We start from the raw sequence: 19061 nt of genomic DNA, 5'->3' as shown, positions 1-19061 counted from the left end.
AAATATAAAACCCTTATGAACATATTAGTATGCACATGAAACTCTACAGAGAAGCAATATCACTACTTATATTACTTCATCATGTATAATATTGAATCTGACAGCCAGGAAGCATCCCTACATGTTTGCGGGCACCAGTGACTCAGGAACTCATCCATTGATTGCTTGGTGTTTGATCACTGGCTCCTCCTGTCCTCAAGTCAAACTGTCCTTGAGGGAGACACTGAACTCCAAGTGTCCCTCAATACTGCCATCTGGGTGTGAATGCAGTATAAGCACAGTCAACTTACCATGCTTACAAAGCACCCACACACATCTGAGTGAGAGTGAAACAAAACACCGTATAATTACTGAGGCATGAGCACATACTTTATGCATACAATACAAAGAATTTGAGAGGGAAGTCTCCCTTCTAGCACAATCACTGTCAGTTATAGTTATATATGTTGTATATAACTATATATATCGATTATATAATTATAACTATAATTGTATATACTATGTATAGTTATATAATATATTGTTACGGCTGTCAGTTATAATGTCAGACATTGTCAGATATTTTAAGTTCTGATCATTTCTGGGAAGCATGACAGGGTCCGTGGTTTTTCAGCAAGAACTATACTAGAAAAGTAAATATACTTCACAGATGTACTGTATGTGAAGTATAGCTAAAATTATTTTGTATCCATTTTGGGGAAATATTATTACCAAAAGTAACTGTGAATCAAATCTGGACAACTCTGATTTCTTACATATTTAAGTCGCCATATCTAAATGCAAAATATAATCTTCTCACATAAAAATAGCAGATGTTTGAGACATGACCAAGACAGGGTGGCTAAACTGGTGTACCCATGAAAGGAAACAACTACAAACAGGTGCAAACGTTTTGTATCTCTGAGATAGTACAAAACGACTTTAGTGAGAAGATCCACAAGGAGATAGGCTATAAAAGAAGAAAGTCGCAACTATAAATATAAAACAGCCATGGACACATAAAATGACCACAAAGATGAAAAAGACTAAAAACACAACATTTCTACAAAAAGAAAAAAAAACATATTGAAACAAAAAACACAGATTTGTGAAACAAAAAACAACAAATAGGCTACCCAAACACAAATATGTGAGATGACCACAAAATGAAACATCTTTATAATCTGTCCGCCAGGGTATGAGGTAGCTACCACAGGTCATTCACAGTGCTGACAGGATCAATCACTGTAAATCTATCATTTGTAGTTTGTAGCCAAGAATCAACAGTCTGTACAGTCTATGACGCAGACACGATGATGAATGAGACGCCGGGAGCCGGTAGGCGGCGCTGCCCGCGCTGCTCGCCGACCCCCGGCTGTGACCCCGGAAGAGGAAGACGACGGCGGCTTGTTGTGCGCTCGTGTTAGCGCTGCCATTGTAACGTACGGGAGACGCACTTTGTGTGAAAGTCGGACACTGTGGAAAAAAACGAGCCCATGCCCCAGGTCTGAGCCGCGCACCGACGCCTCAGTGTCCCGGTGAAGAGTCTGCAGCTCCGTGGATGTGAGAGACGGAGGCCCGGGCCACTCGGAGTAAAACAGTGCGGTAGAAGCGAAAAGACAAAACCCGCACCATGGCGGATGTTACTGCCCGTAGCCTGCAGTACGAGTACAAGGCGGTAAGTGGGTTGGAAAAGTGATATGTTAAACACCAACACACGAGAAGTTGGAAGTTCTTTAGTTTTGTGTTTATTTATTATCACCGAGTGAAATGAGGAGGTGGTTTGTTTTTCTCCCGAGCCGCTCCGTGTGTAGCTAGCTGCTCCGCTAACCAGCAGTTAGCTTAGCTAGCCGCAGCCGGGAGTCACTGACTGCGATCAATCACTGACTGCGATCAATCACTGACCGATCATCTCGTGTTTGTCTGTCAATTGTTAGAACTCCAACTTGGTGTTGCAAGCCGATCGGTCTCTGATCGACCGCACACGGAGAGATGAGCCCACCGGAGAGGTGCTGTCCCTGGTGGGGAAGCTGGAGGGGACCAAGATGGGAGACAAGCATCAGAGGACCAAACCTCAGAAGCTGGAGGAGAGACGAGACAAGTCAGTACTGTCAACAACACACCCACCGGCTCAGCCAAGTTCAAGCCCACTAAAACTCACTTTGCCATAATATTAACAGAGTTGTATTGATTGTCAAGTGATGTCTATGTCTACATAAATGCTTTATTAATTATTAGTTTATAGGGCAGGTTGACATTTATAATTTTGACTTCACTGCTAAATGCTTTACTTGTTGAAAATTAAAATTCAGAAGATAAAGGTTAAGGGTTTATAGTGTTTGTCCTTAAAACAAACAACATGAATAGTCAAGGTTAAACATTAATTGAACAGGTGATTTCTTTTTTCAATCCATATCAAATTCTTACAAATTCATATACATTATGTATTTTATTTGCTTTGCTGCTAACTGCTAACTTTGAAAGATTTAGTGTTCATAATGATATATCTATGAATGCTCTAATTTTTACTATTTCATGGACCATCTTTTTAACTGCTCTAAAGCTTTGATGATCTCGTCCCTGTTTCGTTAGACTAGCTTTAATCCTGTACTACTTTCTCCTTCGTGTTTACAGGAGGCGAAAAAGAGATGAGGACAGACACGACATCAACAAAATGAAGGGATTTACCCTCCTGTCTGAAGGCATTGATGAAATGGTGGGCATCGTGTACAAGCCTAAAACCAAAGAAACCAGAGAGACCTATGAAGTGTTGCTCAGCTTCATCCATGCTGCTTTGGGAGATCAGGTCAGTCAGCGCTACGAGAGATGCTGTCTCAAAAAAGTCATCTTGTGTTGTTTTTATGTGTCATTTACCTTGCTATAATAACTCATCTGCAGCCACGTGATATCCTGTGTGGAGCGGCTGATGAAGTACTGGCAGTGCTGAAGAATGACAAAATGAGGGACAAAGAGAGGCGGCGTGAAGTGGAGCAGCTTCTTGGACCTGCTGATGACACTCGCTACCACGTGTTGGTCAATCTGGGAAAGAAGATCACTGACTATGGGGGGGACAAGGATTTACAGAACATGGGTAAATACACGCGAAGCAGCTGTGATGATGTGATGTCCCAGTATTCTTTTCTCCAATCCAACAAAAGTGTCCTTCATGTCAAGCTTTTCCTGCAATTTCTCATTATATTCTGTATCCGCAGATGACAACATTGATGAAACGTACGGTGTGAACGTCCAGTTTGAATCTGATGAGGAGGTAAAGATTTTTTTGGTCCTTAAGAACTTCTATCCTGAAGTTGAAACAGGAGAAGCTCAGAAGTTCAAGTTTTTAAATGCTGTAAACTAAAGGCTGTGTCACTAACTCTTCTTTTACGTAGGAGGGGGATGAAGACCAGTTTGGTGAGGTACGAGATGAACACTCGGATGAAGACAGTGGAGAAGAAGCAGTTGTGAGCAGCACCCTTACAGCCAATGTGAGTGTAACATTTGCATCAATACCATTTTTGCATTAAGCTTCTGAGTTTTTGTGAATGAATACACACCGTGCTACACAAAAGACTAATGGATGATTCCTCCTTCAGCTTGGAGTCACAGGTAATGACGTAATGACGGTGAAGAAAAAAGACCTTCATCCACGAGACATCGACGCCTTTTGGCTCCAGCGCCAGCTCAGTCGTTTCTACGACGATGCCATTGTCTCACAAAAGAAGGCGGATGAAGTCTTAGAAATCCTTAAGGTAGGTTTTCCACCTTAGCTCATTTGGAGCAAACTTGTGTATTTTTCATCGTGGCTCATCCGTCGTTGTCTCCGTGCTGCACAGACGGCCAGCGATGACCGAGAGTGTGAGAACCAGCTGGTGTTGCTGCTGGGCTTCAACACCTTCGATTTCATCAAAATCCTTCGTCAGCACCGCCGCATGAGTAAGTCCATGTTGCAGTATGACATGGTTTCAATTTGCTGTATCTTGTGCCTTTTTTGATGTTGTTATGATGTTGTTTGTTGTTCCTCCTTCTGTTACACAGTTCAGTACTGTACCATGCTGGCAAGTGCTCAGAGCGAAGCAGAGAAAGAACGGATCATAGGAAAGATGGAGTCCGACCAGGAGCTGTCAAAGATTCTTTACCAGCTCCAAGAGACAGAGAAGGAGGACATTATTCGCGTAAGAAGGCTTGTCTGTGGAATTATGTGAACACTGCATATATTTATTTTCTTGCTCATCCCATCACATCTGTTGTCGTCGCTGTGTTCCTGTGTCTTTAGGAGGAGCGATCTCGCAGGGAGAGGGTGAGGAAATCTCGCGTTGATGACATGGAAGCAATGGACATTGATCATGGAGAGGTAAATAATGCAGCATCATGGTCCATATATCTACTGCACATCCCGCCAGCAGGTGGATTCCTGTGGCACTGTTACCAGTAGAGATTAACACTGCCATCCATACAGCCATCTATTTTTTTTTTTTTTTTTTAAGATATAACATATAAAAGATATTACATATAAAATCCAAGACAATGTGAAGGAGAAATGCTGAAAAAACCCTCCAGGGGGCTTGTAGGGTGGCATTTTCCAACTACAGTTCTAAGCTACTGTGCATACATTTGTGAAGTACAAAAACCGTTTATACATAATAAATACAAACATGGTTTAACATGATTTAACATTGCACAATGCAAAACAAAGGCTTGATGAAAATATGGTAAAAAATATAAAGTAATCCCAGTTTAGATAGGCAGACCATGTGGAAAGTATTGACTACTTAGCAGTGACTTTAGTGCTCTCCTAAATTGTTGTAAAGATAAGTTAAAAAAAATGTGCAGGTACAAAAATCCATATTCTATACACTTCAGTTGACACTGATTACTGATCACTGATCTTCTTTCCAACAGTCGGTGACACCTCGACAGTTGCTAGACCTGGAGGACTTGGCCTTCACCCAGGGCAGCCACTTCATGGCCAACAAGCGTTGCCAGCTGCCCGACGGCTCTTTCCGCAAACAGCGTAAAGGTTATGAAGAGGTTCATGTCCCTGCCCTCAAACCCAAGCCTTTTGCCGACGATGAGGTTTGTTTTGTCTCTTTACACCCTCAGTTCAAAGGTTTCTAATAATGACCAGACAGATCTGTTCACGTCTTAAATATCTTCATGTCATCAGGTACTTGTTGCTATTGAGAAACTGCCCAAGTACGCCCAGGCCGGATTTGAAGGATTCAAAACCTTGAACCGTATCCAGAGTAAGCTGTTCAAGACCGCCATGGAGACAGACGAGAACCTGCTCGTGTGCGCTCCTACGGTAAGAAAACTTTGTTCAAGACTAAAGCTTTGTGATCGTATGTGTGTGTGACTGATTCTTCTGTGAGCAGTTGACTACACCTGAATTTCCTTCGGGATTAATAAAATAAATCTTATCTATCTACTTTTCTCAAAAGTGTATTTTATTAAAAAAAAAAATTTGTGCACACAGGGAGCTGGTAAGACAAACGTCGCCCTGATGGCAATGTTGAGGGAAATCGGAAAGCACATAAATGTCGATGGAACCATAAATGTGGACGACTTCAAAATCATCTACATCGCGCCCATGCGCTCACTGGTACAGGAAATGGTGGGGAGTTTCAGTAAGGTAAGCCCCGGCTCTCTGCTCCAGAGATGTGTTTACACACTTCTACAAGGTCTACTCGAGGTCTACAAATAACACTTGCGCTTCTCTTCTCTTCCCAGCGTTTGGCAAGTTACGGCATCATAGTGTCTGAGCTGACAGGAGACCACCAGCTCTGTAAAGAGGAGATCAACGCCACGCAGATCATTGTGTGCACCCCTGAGAAGTGGGACATCATCACCCGTAAAGGTGGCGAGCGAACCTACACCCAGCTGGTGCGCCTCATCATCATTGTAAGTAACGTCGGCGCGTTAAAGGGGTTTGTCATGAAACCCACCTCGTAAAGCAAATACTGTATATTCCAACGCAATGTGATATTTACGAGAACTGTGTGAATGCATTGCTCAGGATGAAATCCACCTGCTGCACGATGACCGTGGACCCGTACTGGAGTCTCTGGTGGCCAGAACCATCCGCAACGTGGAGCTGACCCAGGAGGACGTGCGTCTGCTGGGCCTCAGCGCCACACTGCCCAACTACGAGGACGTGGCCACCTGCCTGCGCGTAGATCCTGCCAAGGGACTCTTCTACTTTGACAACAGGTGTGAAAAACGAATCGTGTTTGGAGTTCAGAGGACATTTGCATTTGACTTTTTTTTTGTTTGTTTTGCTTATTCATCCGATTTACCACATTTGTTTCCTGCAGTTTCCGCCCTGTGCCCTTGGAGCAGACCTATGTCGGCATCACAGAGAAGAAGGCCATCAAACGCTTCCAGATCATGAATGAGATTGTGTATGAAAAGATAATGGAGCATGCTGGAAAGAACCAGGTGAGTCCTGTTTGAGTTGTTCTTCCCAGGTAATCAAATTACTATGAGGAAGAAACTAGACGCACAATGAATGAACCTCCAACAAAGTGTGAACAGGTTTTTGAAAGACTCCTGGAATTAATTTGTCCCCATTAGGTGCTGGTGTTTGTCCACTCCAGGAAGGAGACAGGAAAGACCGCCAGGGCTATAAGAGACATGTGTCTGGAGAAGGACACGCTGGGTCTTTTCCTCAGGGAGGGGTCGGCATCCACAGAAGTGTTGAGAACTGAGGCAGAGCAGTGCAAGGTGAGCCAACACCACTTGGTTACGCAACCTGATTCAAAGTTTCTTTCGTGCTTGGCCAGAGATCTGTCGGACTAACACTGGACTTTTCATATCCAGAACCTCGAGCTGAAGGATTTGCTGCCTTACGGTTTTGCGATCCACCATGCTGGTATGACCAGAGTGGACCGTACGCTGGTGGAGGATCTGTTCGCTGATAGACACATCCAGGTTCTGGTGTCTACAGCCACTCTGGCTTGGGGTGTCAACCTGCCGGCGCACACCGTCATCATCAAAGGAACACAGGTGTACAGCCCAGAGAAAGGCAGGTGGACTGAGCTCGGAGCCCTGGACATTTTACAGGTCAGTGTGGACTGGGTGGTTACTTAAAGCAGAAGTGAGTGATCCGGTCGTTTTCGCTAATGCTGCGTTCCAGGCAGGCTTTTGAAATCGTAAATTACAGCTTCAAGTCACAACTTACGACTTTGTAGCGTTCCAGGCAACCCACTCGTGTTTTTCCGACCTGTTTTACCGGTGAAAGTCACTATAACGGCCACTCGTAACTTCCGACCGGTGAACTCGTACCAGATCGAACTGGTACGAGTTCACGGTCGGAAAAATACGAGTTTCCTTGAACGCACCATAACAGTCCTCGTCGCTACGTCACCACATTCACGGCGTTCCTTGGCTGCACACACAGCCCTGCATGCCGTTCTCTCTCCTCATTGGATAAAAACTGTAGGATACGATAAATGTTTTCTCTTCGGCTCAGAGCAGAGCAGAGTGACTGACAGACCCGTGTTTCAGTCCAAACACTCTATGTAAGTGATTGCTGTCGGAAGATAGAACTATTTAAGACTTATATTAACACAAATATATCACTCACTTCTGCTTTAACTGCATTGATTCAGGCCTTGTAACGACGATAATAACTCGATCGTCTCCGATTCCAGATGCTTGGTCGAGCCGGTCGTCCTCAGTACGACACCAAGGGAGAGGGAATCCTGATCACGTCCCACGGAGAGCTGCAGTATTATCTGTCCCTGCTCAACCAGCAGCTTCCCATCGAGAGTCAGATGGTGAGCAAGCTGCCCGACATGCTGAACGCAGAGATCGTGCTGGGCAACGTGCAGACTGTGAAGGTTCGTGACCGACGTGGACACACACTTTGATGAAGGACCTCATCAAATTTCCTGTTCCTCTTCAGTTTCAGTAATTTCTCATACTTTTGTGCGTCAGGACGCTGTGAACTGGCTGGGCTACACCTACCTGTACGTGCGCATGCTCCGCAACCCCACTCTGTATGGAGTCTCCCATGACGACCGGAGTTCAGACCCCCTGCTGGAGCGACGCAGGATAGATCTGGTGCACACAGCAGCCAATGTCCTGGACAAGAACAGCCTGGTCAAATATGACAAGAGGACCGGCAGCTTCCAGGTATAAACATCTGGGTTTGTGTTTTTGATAACATGCTGTGGCTCTGGTGTTTGTTTTGTTGTTGATGATTTAATAAACTAAAAATTCAATTTTATTATTTTTAACAACGTTTGTGTGTTTACCTGAAGGTTACAGACCTGGGCCGCATTGCCAGTCACTTCTACATCACTCACGACTCCATTCAAACCTACAACCAGCTGCTGAAACCCACTCTCAGTGAGATTGAGCTCTTCAGAGTCTTTTCACTCTCCTCAGAGTTCAGGAACATCACTGTGAGAGAGGTAAGCAGACTCCAGGTAGATATGATGGTTTACATTGAAACACAGTGACTTTTAAAAACTAACACGAAGCTTTGTCGTTTAGGAGGAGAAGCTGGAGCTGCAGAAGCTGCTGGAAAGAGTTCCCATTCCTGTGAAGGAAAGCATTGAGGAGCCCAGTGCTAAGGTAGGACACTTACACAGTGATGCTGATAATAAAAATGAAATTACACTGTGTTGGGTTAAGAAAGCAGCAAGTCGTCCGAGTGCAGAGGATATGATGAATGAATAACTAATGATAGATTCATATTTGTGTTGTCATTTCAGATCAATGTGCTGCTCCAGGCTTACATCTCTCAGCTCAAACTGGAAGGGTTTGCTCTCATGGCGGACATGGTGTATGTTACACAGGTATGTAAAACTTTCAATGATTTGCTTTAAACTTTTCACTTTTTGTTTGGAGTTTTTGTTTCCATATATCAAGATTAAAGGTCAAATTCATGATGATACCAGAAAACAAACATCGTCACCTATTAATCAAGAATTGATGAAGCAATTACGACAAAATCATTATTTCTGTATAAACAGGAATGCAGACGAAGACTGAGTGGCAGAGGCCGACGCTGTTAGGTGCTAATTCAGTTTTCTTCTTTCAGAGTGCTGGACGGTTAATGAGAGCCATATTTGAGATTGTGCTGAACAGAGGCTGGGCTCAACTCACAGACAAGACCATGAATCTCTGCAAGATGATTGACAAGAGAATGTAGGTCCATCCGTTTTCTCTCCAGAGTTGATGTAGACGCTGGTGACCCGAGGCAGGCCACTGATGCTCTATGTCTTCACAGGTGGCAGTCGATGTCTCCGCTGCGGCAGTTCAAGAAGCTTCCCGAGGAGGTGATCAAGAAGATTGAGAAGAAGAACTTCCCCTTTGAGCGGCTCTACGACCTCAACCACAATGAGATCGGTGAGTCATCTTCCTCACAGGCTCATGGGATTCCCTCCTTTGCCTGCTGGGGACTTGAAAGTCATGTTTGTTTGTTTGTTTTTCCCCAGGTGAGCTGATCCGAATGCCAAAGATGGGGAAGACCATCCACAAATATGTCCACCAGTTCCCCAAACTGGACCTGGCCGTCCATCTGCAGCCCATCACCCGCTCCACGCTGAAGGTGGAACTCACCATCACTCCTGACTTCCAGTGGGATGACAAGGTCAGTAGTGAGATCCACAGTGTGCTGCGCTTCAAGAGGAACTATGCAAGTCTGGTCGCTTTTCCGCTGTTTTGCTAACCCTCCGCCTGGCCATGTGCATTTGTTTACAACGAAGCCTGCGAAAAATCAATACATGGAGCGGTGGATAACTTATATAACACGTGCAATGTTACGACGTGTCTATCTGTGTAGTCTTAACTGTCATATACAAAAGATTACGGGTTACGGTGCGCGTTTGTGAGACAAGAGCGGCAGCCAGGTCCTACACTGATGTTGCAAGGTTGGTTTTCAGCCATGAGACGCCAGGTGGGAGACAGAGAGCCTCCATTTCCACTCGTAACAAGTCGCAAGTCATGTAGTTAACTATCACATTTAGCTTTTTAATTAAGGTGAAAATGTAGCATAGCCACAGGTAAAATCCTGCTTAGTTCCTCTGTTTCTCCACCTCCTGACACTTTCATCTCTGTATTTAGATCCATGGATCATCTGAGGCTTTCTGGATCCTGGTTGAGGACGTGGACAGCGAGGTCATCCTCCACCATGAGTACTTCCTGCTCAAAGCCAAGTACGCCCAGGACGAACACCTCGTGACCTTCTTTGTCCCGGTGTTCGAGCCTCTGCCACCGCAGTATTTCATCCGCGTGGTGTCGGACCGATGGCTCTGTAAGTAAACATGCCTGAAGAGTGTTCGAATCCTCACGGTGTTTATGGAGGCTTCTCACCCAACCGATTTATTTTTCCTTTTCTTCTCAGCATGTGAGACTCAGCTGCCGGTCTCCTTCCGTCACCTGATCCTTCCAGAGAAGTACCCCCCACCCACCGAGCTGCTGGACCTGCAGCCTCTGCCCGTCACCGCTCTCAGGAACTCTGCCTTCGAGGCTCTCTACCAGAACAAGTTCCCCTTCTTCAACCCCATTCAGACCCAAGGTACCGAACCAGAAAACAAAATGAGCAATAACAGTTATTCATCCATGACACATCTATCAACAAGGAATAAAGACATTTTAAGCTGCCTTTCTGACTCATGTGTATCGTTCCTTTCCCCGCAGTGTTCAATGCCGTGTACAACAGTGACGACAACGTGTTTGTGGGAGCTCCCACCGGCAGTGGGAAGACCATCTGTGCTGAGTTTGCGATTCTCAGGATGCTGCTGCACAACGCAGAAGGTCGCTGTGTGTACATCACCCCCATGGAAGCACTGGCTGAACAGGTATGAAGTGAATGCATCAAAACTAGCTCTGCTTACTTTTCCACATCTGACAGAATAAATAAATCACATTCATCTTTGTCTGGCAGGTATTTGTTGACTGGCACCAGAAGTTCCAAGACATCCTGAACAAGAAGGTGGTGCTGCTGACCGGGGAGACGAGCACAGACCTGAAGCTCTTGGGAAAAGGCGACATAATCGTCAGCACCCCCGACAAGTGGGACATTCTGTCCCGCCGCTGGAAGCAGAGGAAGAACGTGCAGAACGTCAGCCTGTTCATTGTGGACGAGGCACACCTCATCGGAGGAGAAAACGGGGTAAGAACACAATCCCGCTTCATGTGCTGCCGCAGTGTCATGCGTATGCATCATGTTAACATCCCTTGTTCCTTTCCACCAGCCTGTGTTGGAGGTCATCTGCTCCAGGATGAGGTACATCTCCTCTCAGATCGAACGCCCCATCCGCATCGTGGCCCTCAGCTCTTCTTTGTCCAACGCTAAAGATGTGGCCCACTGGCTGGGCTGCAGCACCACGGCCACGTTCAACTTCCACCCCAACGTCAGGCCCGTGCCCCTGGAGCTGCACATCCAGGTCGGTGAACTTGTCAGCTAGACGACAAAAACAGGGATTTGAAGATCAAGGGCTTAGATTTCTGATTGGCTGTTCTTTTTTTTCTTCTTCTCTCTGTCCTGTTTAGGGCTTCAATGTGAGTCACACCCAGACACGCCTGCTGTCTATGGCTAAGCCGGTGTACCACGCCATCATGAAGCACTCTCCCTCCAAACCGGCCGTGGTGTTCGTCCCGTCGCGCAGGCAGACCCGCCTCACCGCCATCGACATCCTCACTTTCTGTGCTGCCGACGTGGTTCCTCAGAGGTCGGTCACTGCAGATCAGCAACAGACACGCCACTTCCAAACCATGGGCTGTCAAAAGTCTAAATGTCTCTCTCTCTCTCTCTGTGTAGGTTCTTGCATTGCACTGAGAAAGACCTGGCACCGTTCCTGGATAAAATAAACGACTCGACTTTGAGGGAGACTCTGGCCAACGGCGTGGGCTACCTGCACGAGGGCCTGTCTGCAACCGAACGCAGAATAGTGGAGCAGCTCTTCAACTCAGGTCTGACTCACTCCTGCTTTGCTCTCTCAGCTTAGCCCGTGTAGGTTTAGTCCTGAATCTTTTTTTATTTTTATTTTTTGGTAACACGTGGTTCTTCTCCTTTTTTTGCAGGTGCTGTTCAGGTGGTGGTGTCCTCTCGCTCACTCTGCTGGGGCATCAACATCTCTGCTCACCTCGTCATTGTCATGGACACACAGTACTACAACGGCAAAATCCATGCGTAAGGCTCCTGTTAAAGTTTTAAAAAGACACGTTCATGTCTGACACACTGCGTGTTTGTGACATCGTTCCTCTGTTTTTTTCTCTTAGATATGTGGACTATCCCATATATGACGTCCTGCAGATGGTGGGCAAGGCGAACAGACCCATGCTAGATGATGAGGGACGCTGTGTCATCATGTGTCAGGGCTCAAAGAAGGTAGAGGAAGAGGGACCTCTGTTTTTCGCAATTTTCTTGTTTTTAGAAATTGGACTTGGGCTAAAACAGCAACCTGTGCGACAATAAGAACAAATCAAACCGTTTCTTTGTCTCTTCCTGATAGGACTTCTTCAAGAAGTTCCTGTACGAGCCACTGCCAGTGGAGTCTCACCTGGATCACTGTCTCCATGACCACTTCAACGCTGAGATCGTCACCAAGACGGTGGAGAACAAGCAGGACGCCGTGGACTACCTGACGTGGACGTTCCTGTACCGCAGAATGACCCAGAACCCCAACTACTACAACCTGCAAGGTGAGTGTCGCTCTGAAGGCAAAAAGCGTTTCAGAATAAACATGGTTTGGTTTTACTAAACCAGATGTTTCCAACAACTTCTACATGTCATGTTTTGGGTTTCCCTTATCAGGCATGTCCCACCGTCACCTGTCAGACCACCTGTCTGAGCTGGTAGAAAACACATTACACGACCTGGAGCAGTCCAAGTGCATCAGCATAGAGGATGAGATGGACGTAGCACCACTCAATCTGGGCATGATCGCTGCCTACTACTACATCAACTACACCACCATCGGTATGTTGAGGACTCTGTCATTATTGCCAGACTGTCAGATCCCGCATGTTGGAATTCAAACATAACTTTGTCGCTGTATTCTTGTGTTTGACAGAGTTGTTCAGCATGTCCCTGAACGCAAAGACAAAGATCCGTGGCTTAATTGAAATCATCTCTAACGCCGCCGAGTACAAGAACATTCCCATCAGACACCACGAGGACGCGCTTCTCCGACAGGTAAATAAAACAGGCCGACAGGACATAATAGTAACCAATAGACTACACAATGATATGTAAAACACATGTATACATAGCCAGTAAGATATAATTAAATATTGTCACCATCTCGTTTCTCAGCTGGCGCAGAAGGTTCCCCACAAACTGAACAACCCTAAGTTCAACGATCCCCATGTGAAGACCAATCTGCTACTGCAGGCCCATCTGTCCAGGATGCAGCTGAGTGCCGAGCTGCAGTCGGACACAGAGGAGATCCTGAGCAAGGTACACGTTGATGATGATCCAGACACTAAGCCTCACATCGTCATGTGTCTGCATTTGATTCCACTTCTGTATATCAATCACACGTGTTTTGTTGCGTCTGCAGGCGATCCGTCTGATCCAGGCCTGCGTGGACGTGCTGTCCAGTAGCGGCTGGCTGAGTCCTGCACTGGCAGCCATGGAGCTGGCACAGATGGTCACCCAGGCCATGTGGTCCAAGGACTCGTACCTCAAACAGCTGCCCTTCTTCACCTCAGAGCACATCAAGCGCTGCACAGACAAGGTACGACGTTGCACTAACCGCACCATAACATTTACCTCATCAGGGATCTTTGTATATCATGGATGCAAACAGCGCGCCGAAAAGCGAAACTCGCTTTTTTCATGACCAATTAGGTGACTTGTGTGAATCGTTCAGATCCGAAGAGTTTTTGTTTTTGAGACGGGCTCAGCGTCTCAGCTGGGGTCAGTAAAATGTTTTTCTAACAGGCTGACAGTGACAATCACGTGAAACTGAGGCGAACTCATTCATGGTAGTCTCTGATTATACTGGTAACAGCCGACCTCCAATGTAGACGCGCGACATGCGCGCGACATGCGCGCTCATTAAAGCGGCGCGTATCCGCGTACATCGGTGCGACGGCGCCGCCGTTTTCCCCCCGTGCATGTGGAGCTGTGCGCCGCGGACATGCACGGTTCCCTACGTTGCTGTGTCAGGCAGGTGTCTCCCACGGAGCTCTGCCCCGTTTCAGAGGTGAAGGAAGCCCTGAGTGGAAAGACGTCGCCTCCGCGATGTAGAATGTGTTCAATTAAAGTGAAACTAACACATTATAAAGGCCTATATGTCCATTACACACTGAATGAAACATCCCATGTCTTTATTTATTCAGTTTATTTTAATAGTAATAATTATGACTAACATTCAGTGAAGACCTAAAAATCAGTATCTCCAAAATGGAAATATTGCAAAGGAATTTTTTTTTAAGCATTTTTAATATAGAAATGTTGGCCTTCTGAAAACTATGTCCATCTATATGCACTCAATACTTGGTTGGGGTTGAACTACTGGAAATTGCCTTTCCGTGATATTGTAACGTAGGCTACTTATTTGTTAATGGTGAGCACCCCCCCCCCCGGGAAATTCCTCTCTTTTTTGGTCCTGACCCGTTTGCATCCCTGGTATATATTAAAACTTGATCCCTGCTACTCTCATCAGGGCGTGGAGAGCATCTTCGACATCATGGAGATGGAGGATGAAGACAGAACCGGTCTGCTGCAACTCTCAGACGCTCAGATGGCTGACGTGGCTCGCTTCTGTAACCGCTACCCCAACATCGAGCTGTCGTACGAGTTGGCAGAAAAAGACAACATCAAAAGGTACGTGTGGATTCTGCTTGTCAGGAGCATCATTTGTGCGTGGGGGAAAAAAACATCTCCTTGACGGATGACGAAGATAAGAACGGTCTATTTTTAATCACACATTGTTATTTTCAGAAAATGTTAATGTGTGTTTGGTTGTTTTGTCGCAGTGGGAGTCCAGTTCTGGTTCAGGTTCAGCTGGAGAGAGAGGAGGAGGTGACTGGGCCCGTCATCGCGCCTCTCTTCCCTCAGGTAAATACTGTTTATTTTTGCATTTCAAAGAGCCTGTAGAATATTTTGTTCTAAAAATCCTTTTCATTGTTACAGAAACGTGAGGAGGGCTGGTGGGTGGTGATCGGAGACCCCAAGTCCAACAGCCTCATCTCTATCAAGAGGTTGACTCTTCAGCAGAAAGCAAAGGTCAGCGAGTCTTCCACTAGTAGTACCCTGTTACTAAACACCCTCTGAAAATCGGCTTTTTTATTCATGCATATATCCCCCTCCCTCTGCAGGTCAAGCTGGACTTTGTTGCGCCGGTGATGGGCGTCCACAACTACACCCTGTACTTCATGAGTGACGCGTACATGGGCTGTGACCAGGAGTACAAGTTCAGTGTGGATGTGAAGGAGGCCGACAGCGATGGAGACAGCGACTCGGACTAAACAAAGACTCCAGTGTTGCAGCCTCAGATGTTTGTTTGATATAAAAGATCAGCAGGTTTTTTTCTTGTTTTTTTTACTGTAGATATTCAGCCTGATTCATGTCCCCTCACTGTGTGTAAACACATTATTATTCATCCTCTATGTGAAAATAACTGTCCTTTTTATCCCGTGGTTGTTTCTCAGTTTGAATCATCTGAATGATGTGCACCAGTCCAGAGCTTTAGTGTACAGGGCCTGTTGACAGTTAATATAATCAGACATGTACTGGAGATACATGGAGAACTGGAGCCCCGTCTGGGTTTGAGTGTATCAAGTCTATTCCGTTCTGTACTGAGTGACCTGTAAATTTCAAGGTCTGATTGAAGTGAGATTAGACATCTATCAAACTGGTCTGCAGTATGGAGTTAGTGACAACACGCTCTGATCCCAGATTTGGAGTTTGTATACAAACAAAAACTGTCCAGTTTTATTTTTCACCGATTGTTTTCTAATGAAATCAAGTTCTGGGACTGGTCTAAATGTTTTTAGTATGTTGTGTTGTCTGGAATATTTTTTTCAATAAACTGAAGCCACATAATTTTTATAATGTTTGTTATATTTATTTATATAAACATTATGAATGAATAAATTCTCAATTAAGCAGTTTTACAGAACTATGCAACACAAAGCACTGAAGCGTGACATGAAAGAAGACGGGCGACATGTTGTAACACCATGATATTAGGCAGCTTCTTGCTGAGCTATTGAAACGCAGTGAAAGTTTAATGAAATACATTGTGGTGACCTCTGAGTTTCCAGTGTTAACTGTCAGTTCAGTCTTCTTGTTGGAACCTCCAAATGGCAATATCTCCGTCATCGCTGCAGGACGCCAGCAGTCCCGCCTCCTTTGGGTTCCAGGCAACACAGTTCACATCCTGGCCGTGAGCCTTGGGCACCTGAGCAGCCAACGAGAACACCGGCTGGTCTGGATCAGACGCCTCGTCCTCCTTGAACACTCGCACTGCGTCGTCACCGCTGGCAGTTGCCAGGGCCCCAGTCAGTCGACACCTGAACAGAAAGTTTGCAGTTTGATCCCACAAGGTTATAATATTCAAATTAAGACATAAAAATGACATCAGGCTGAGCTGGTAATCAATTAACCTGAACAGAGGTTTTCCATGATTCTTTCTTGCATAGATAATTTAACATTGCTCTATTTCTATGTGTACATTCACCACAAAGTTCCACATTTCCCATATGACTCCAGCTATAACAGATACACAGCATGAGAAAAGGTGGAGCTGTTTAAGCACAGAGAGGAGACGAGCTGGACAAACAGACTGAGCCCCAGATTTCATCAAACCAGACAGTGAGTGAACCGACTGGACCCACACGGTCCATGACAGTGAGATGTGTCTTACCAGGCGACGTCGTACACTGCTCGTCCATGGTACCCAGACAGAGTGCAAACACACTTCCACGCCAACTTTCCTGTTTTAACAAAGTGAAGCAAAAAAAAGTATAATAAATCTCCCCTATATGAAACTTCTCTGCTTGAGCCAACATATAAAGCTCATATAGCTCATATAAAGCCATATCTGGTTTGGTGAAAACTAATATTTTCTCCTAAATTGAATTCTCTGCAACAACTCACCCTGTCCAGCTTCCTCTGGATACTCCTTCCAGATCTTCACTGTGCGGTCATCGCTGCAGGAAGCCAGTCTCTGACCCATCCCATCAAAAGACAGACTCCAGACTGTGGATGTGTGTCCTTGCAGGGTGGCCTGGCACTCCCAGTCATCATCCTCTTCCTTGTAAATACAGATGTTGTTGTCGTAGCTGGCTGAAGCCAGGAGCTGTGGAAGAACATGGTAGATACATGGTAAGGCAACGGTCAACAGATCCTTTAGGTGCACACGGAGTGAAGTGTGACCTACCTCCTTGGTCGGGTGCCACACAACATGTTTGACATCTTGCGTGTGTGAGTTCACAACGGTGACACACTCGTACTCGTCTTCTTCATCCACTGTCATACACAAAGGTAAAGAGATCAATACAAGTGTCAATTTCCTGCTGTGACTTGGAGCCATGTCGTGCGTCTGTGAGGGAGTTCAACACAAACCTTCCCAGACCCAGACACTCTTGTCTCGGCTGCATGTCGCCAACAGGTTCCCTGAGGGGGCCCACGCCACACATTTGACCTCATTTTCATGTCCTTCCAGTGCAGTCAGACTCTAGAGGACAAGGTGAGTGTCTCAGTGAAATCTACAACATCTACAGCACTTCACAAAGAGATGATTTAAACATCCCACTTTACCTCAAAGCCATCGTTCTTCTTCTTCCAGATACACGTAGTTGCATCAAAGCTGGCGGACGCCAGATAATTCCCACAGGGAGACCATGCCACCTTCCTCACCGTGCGCTGGTGTCCATCCTCGAGGATACTCTTACAAACCCAGGAGTCACCTGAAAAAATAAAAGACAAGCTCAGGAAGGTGGTCAGCATAAGAAGGCTTTAATAGACACAGAGGTTTTACATCTCAGTAAGAATACCTGCTTTATGGTTACATTGATTTACAAGATATTGTGCCACTAACTAAAACAACATCTTGTTACATCATGTACCTATGTACCTCATGTACCTAACATGTGCCTGACAGTAATAACTAGTTTACTACTGTAACCTCCAAACCCCCTGTTGACAGGCTGTGCTTTAAATGCAATTTAAACATACAAATTTCTACGAGCTATTTTGTTTTATTCTAAATTACTCATATATTAGATATTATGAATGTAGAGTGGATTTTTATTGAATATCCTATACACGACTGTGATAGTTCAGCTCTATGTTCCTGCACTGATCAGAGACGGTGCCTGATGCCAAATTCCGCTTGTTACAGTTTTATTTTTATCTGATCATGATTCAGTGTCACCTCACGTGTTGCAAGCTCCTGCTGGTGGTCACTCACCCTCCCGTCCCCATATCCGGACGGTCTTGTCGCCCCCGCACGAAGCCAGCAGCGTGCCGGACGGGCTCCAGCTGACGAACCAGCACCGGGACTCCGGGTGGGCGATGAGCCTCTGCACCGGGGCCAGAGCCTCCTTCATGTCCGGGTCTGGGGTGTCTCCTGTCGGCTGCAGCTCACAGCGAAGTGGCGCCAGATGAACCGTCACAAACACCACGACGCGCTGTCGCAACCTGCTCCTCAAAACAAAGCAGCAGTAGCCACCGGCCCAGTCCAACGGGGGCTGGGGACGAAGAGGGGTTTTATTTTCCACCAGAGAACAAAGTACAAAAGTTCACAAACACAGTCACATCGGAAATGCCGCCATCTTTGACTATCAGGTGCTTTCCGCGAAGCATTGTGGGTTGTTTTCTTGGCACAGAGGAAACCCACATTACGTGCATCACAATCAAAATTGAAAACTGGAAAAGTAAATCAATATTCACTGGTGCTGTCGTCATAAAATATTTAGTTTTGGTCTCAAATGTTGGTTGCGTCATCAACTTTTGTGCCTCCATAATCACTCATTGTGCCTCGGTATAATAGTAGGCTATACTGTGTCTTTGCAGCTTGTTCTTTGTCTACACATAAATAAAGTGCACCGACTTAATTTAGTAATTTACAGCCATAGACAGTACATTCATCACCCTCTTTGTTTTATGTTATTTA

The 19061-nt window shown here is 45.7% G+C and overlaps 2 protein-coding genes across 2 annotated transcripts; one reads left to right on the top strand and one right to left on the bottom strand.

The window, feature by feature from the left end:
* Positions 1-1419: 1419 nt before the first annotated feature.
* On the top strand, positions 1420-15984 carry snrnp200 (small nuclear ribonucleoprotein 200 (U5)). The gene is made up of 44 exons (XM_083979714.1): positions 1420-1657; positions 1917-2080; positions 2614-2785; positions 2878-3070; positions 3192-3247; positions 3369-3464; positions 3573-3728; positions 3813-3912; positions 4015-4151; positions 4253-4330; positions 4879-5052; positions 5144-5281; positions 5453-5608; positions 5707-5877; positions 5993-6186; positions 6291-6414; positions 6550-6699; positions 6796-7038; positions 7629-7817; positions 7915-8112; positions 8241-8393; positions 8476-8556; positions 8697-8780; positions 9026-9132; positions 9215-9333; positions 9423-9577; positions 10051-10240; positions 10331-10504; positions 10627-10787; positions 10874-11101; positions 11184-11375; positions 11482-11660; positions 11750-11901; positions 12013-12121; positions 12211-12319; positions 12444-12633; positions 12746-12910; positions 13005-13126; positions 13247-13390; positions 13494-13670; positions 14604-14764; positions 14917-14998; positions 15074-15166; positions 15259-15984. The coding sequence occupies exons 1-44, from the start codon at positions 1613-1615 to the stop codon at positions 15406-15408; spliced, it is 6411 nt and encodes a 2136-aa protein (XP_083835840.1). The 5' UTR covers positions 1420-1612; the 3' UTR covers positions 15409-15984.
* ciao1 (cytosolic iron-sulfur assembly component 1) lies at positions 15983-18743 on the bottom strand. The gene is made up of 7 exons (XM_083979716.1): positions 18357-18743; positions 17705-17853; positions 17510-17621; positions 17325-17413; positions 17042-17243; positions 16809-16878; positions 15983-16455 (listed from the first exon to the last, which is right to left on the bottom strand). The coding sequence occupies exons 1-7, from the start codon at positions 18493-18495 to the stop codon at positions 16221-16223; spliced, it is 996 nt and encodes a 331-aa protein (XP_083835842.1). The 5' UTR covers positions 18496-18743; the 3' UTR covers positions 15983-16220.
* Positions 18744-19061: the final 318 nt, after the last annotated feature.

This window comes from Trachurus trachurus (genome assembly GCF_905171665.1).
Source record: "Trachurus trachurus genome assembly, chromosome: 9".
Classification (NCBI taxonomy): Eukaryota; Metazoa; Chordata; class Actinopteri; order Carangiformes; family Carangidae; genus Trachurus; species Trachurus trachurus.
This window is presented reverse-complemented; position numbering and strand designations above follow the sequence as displayed.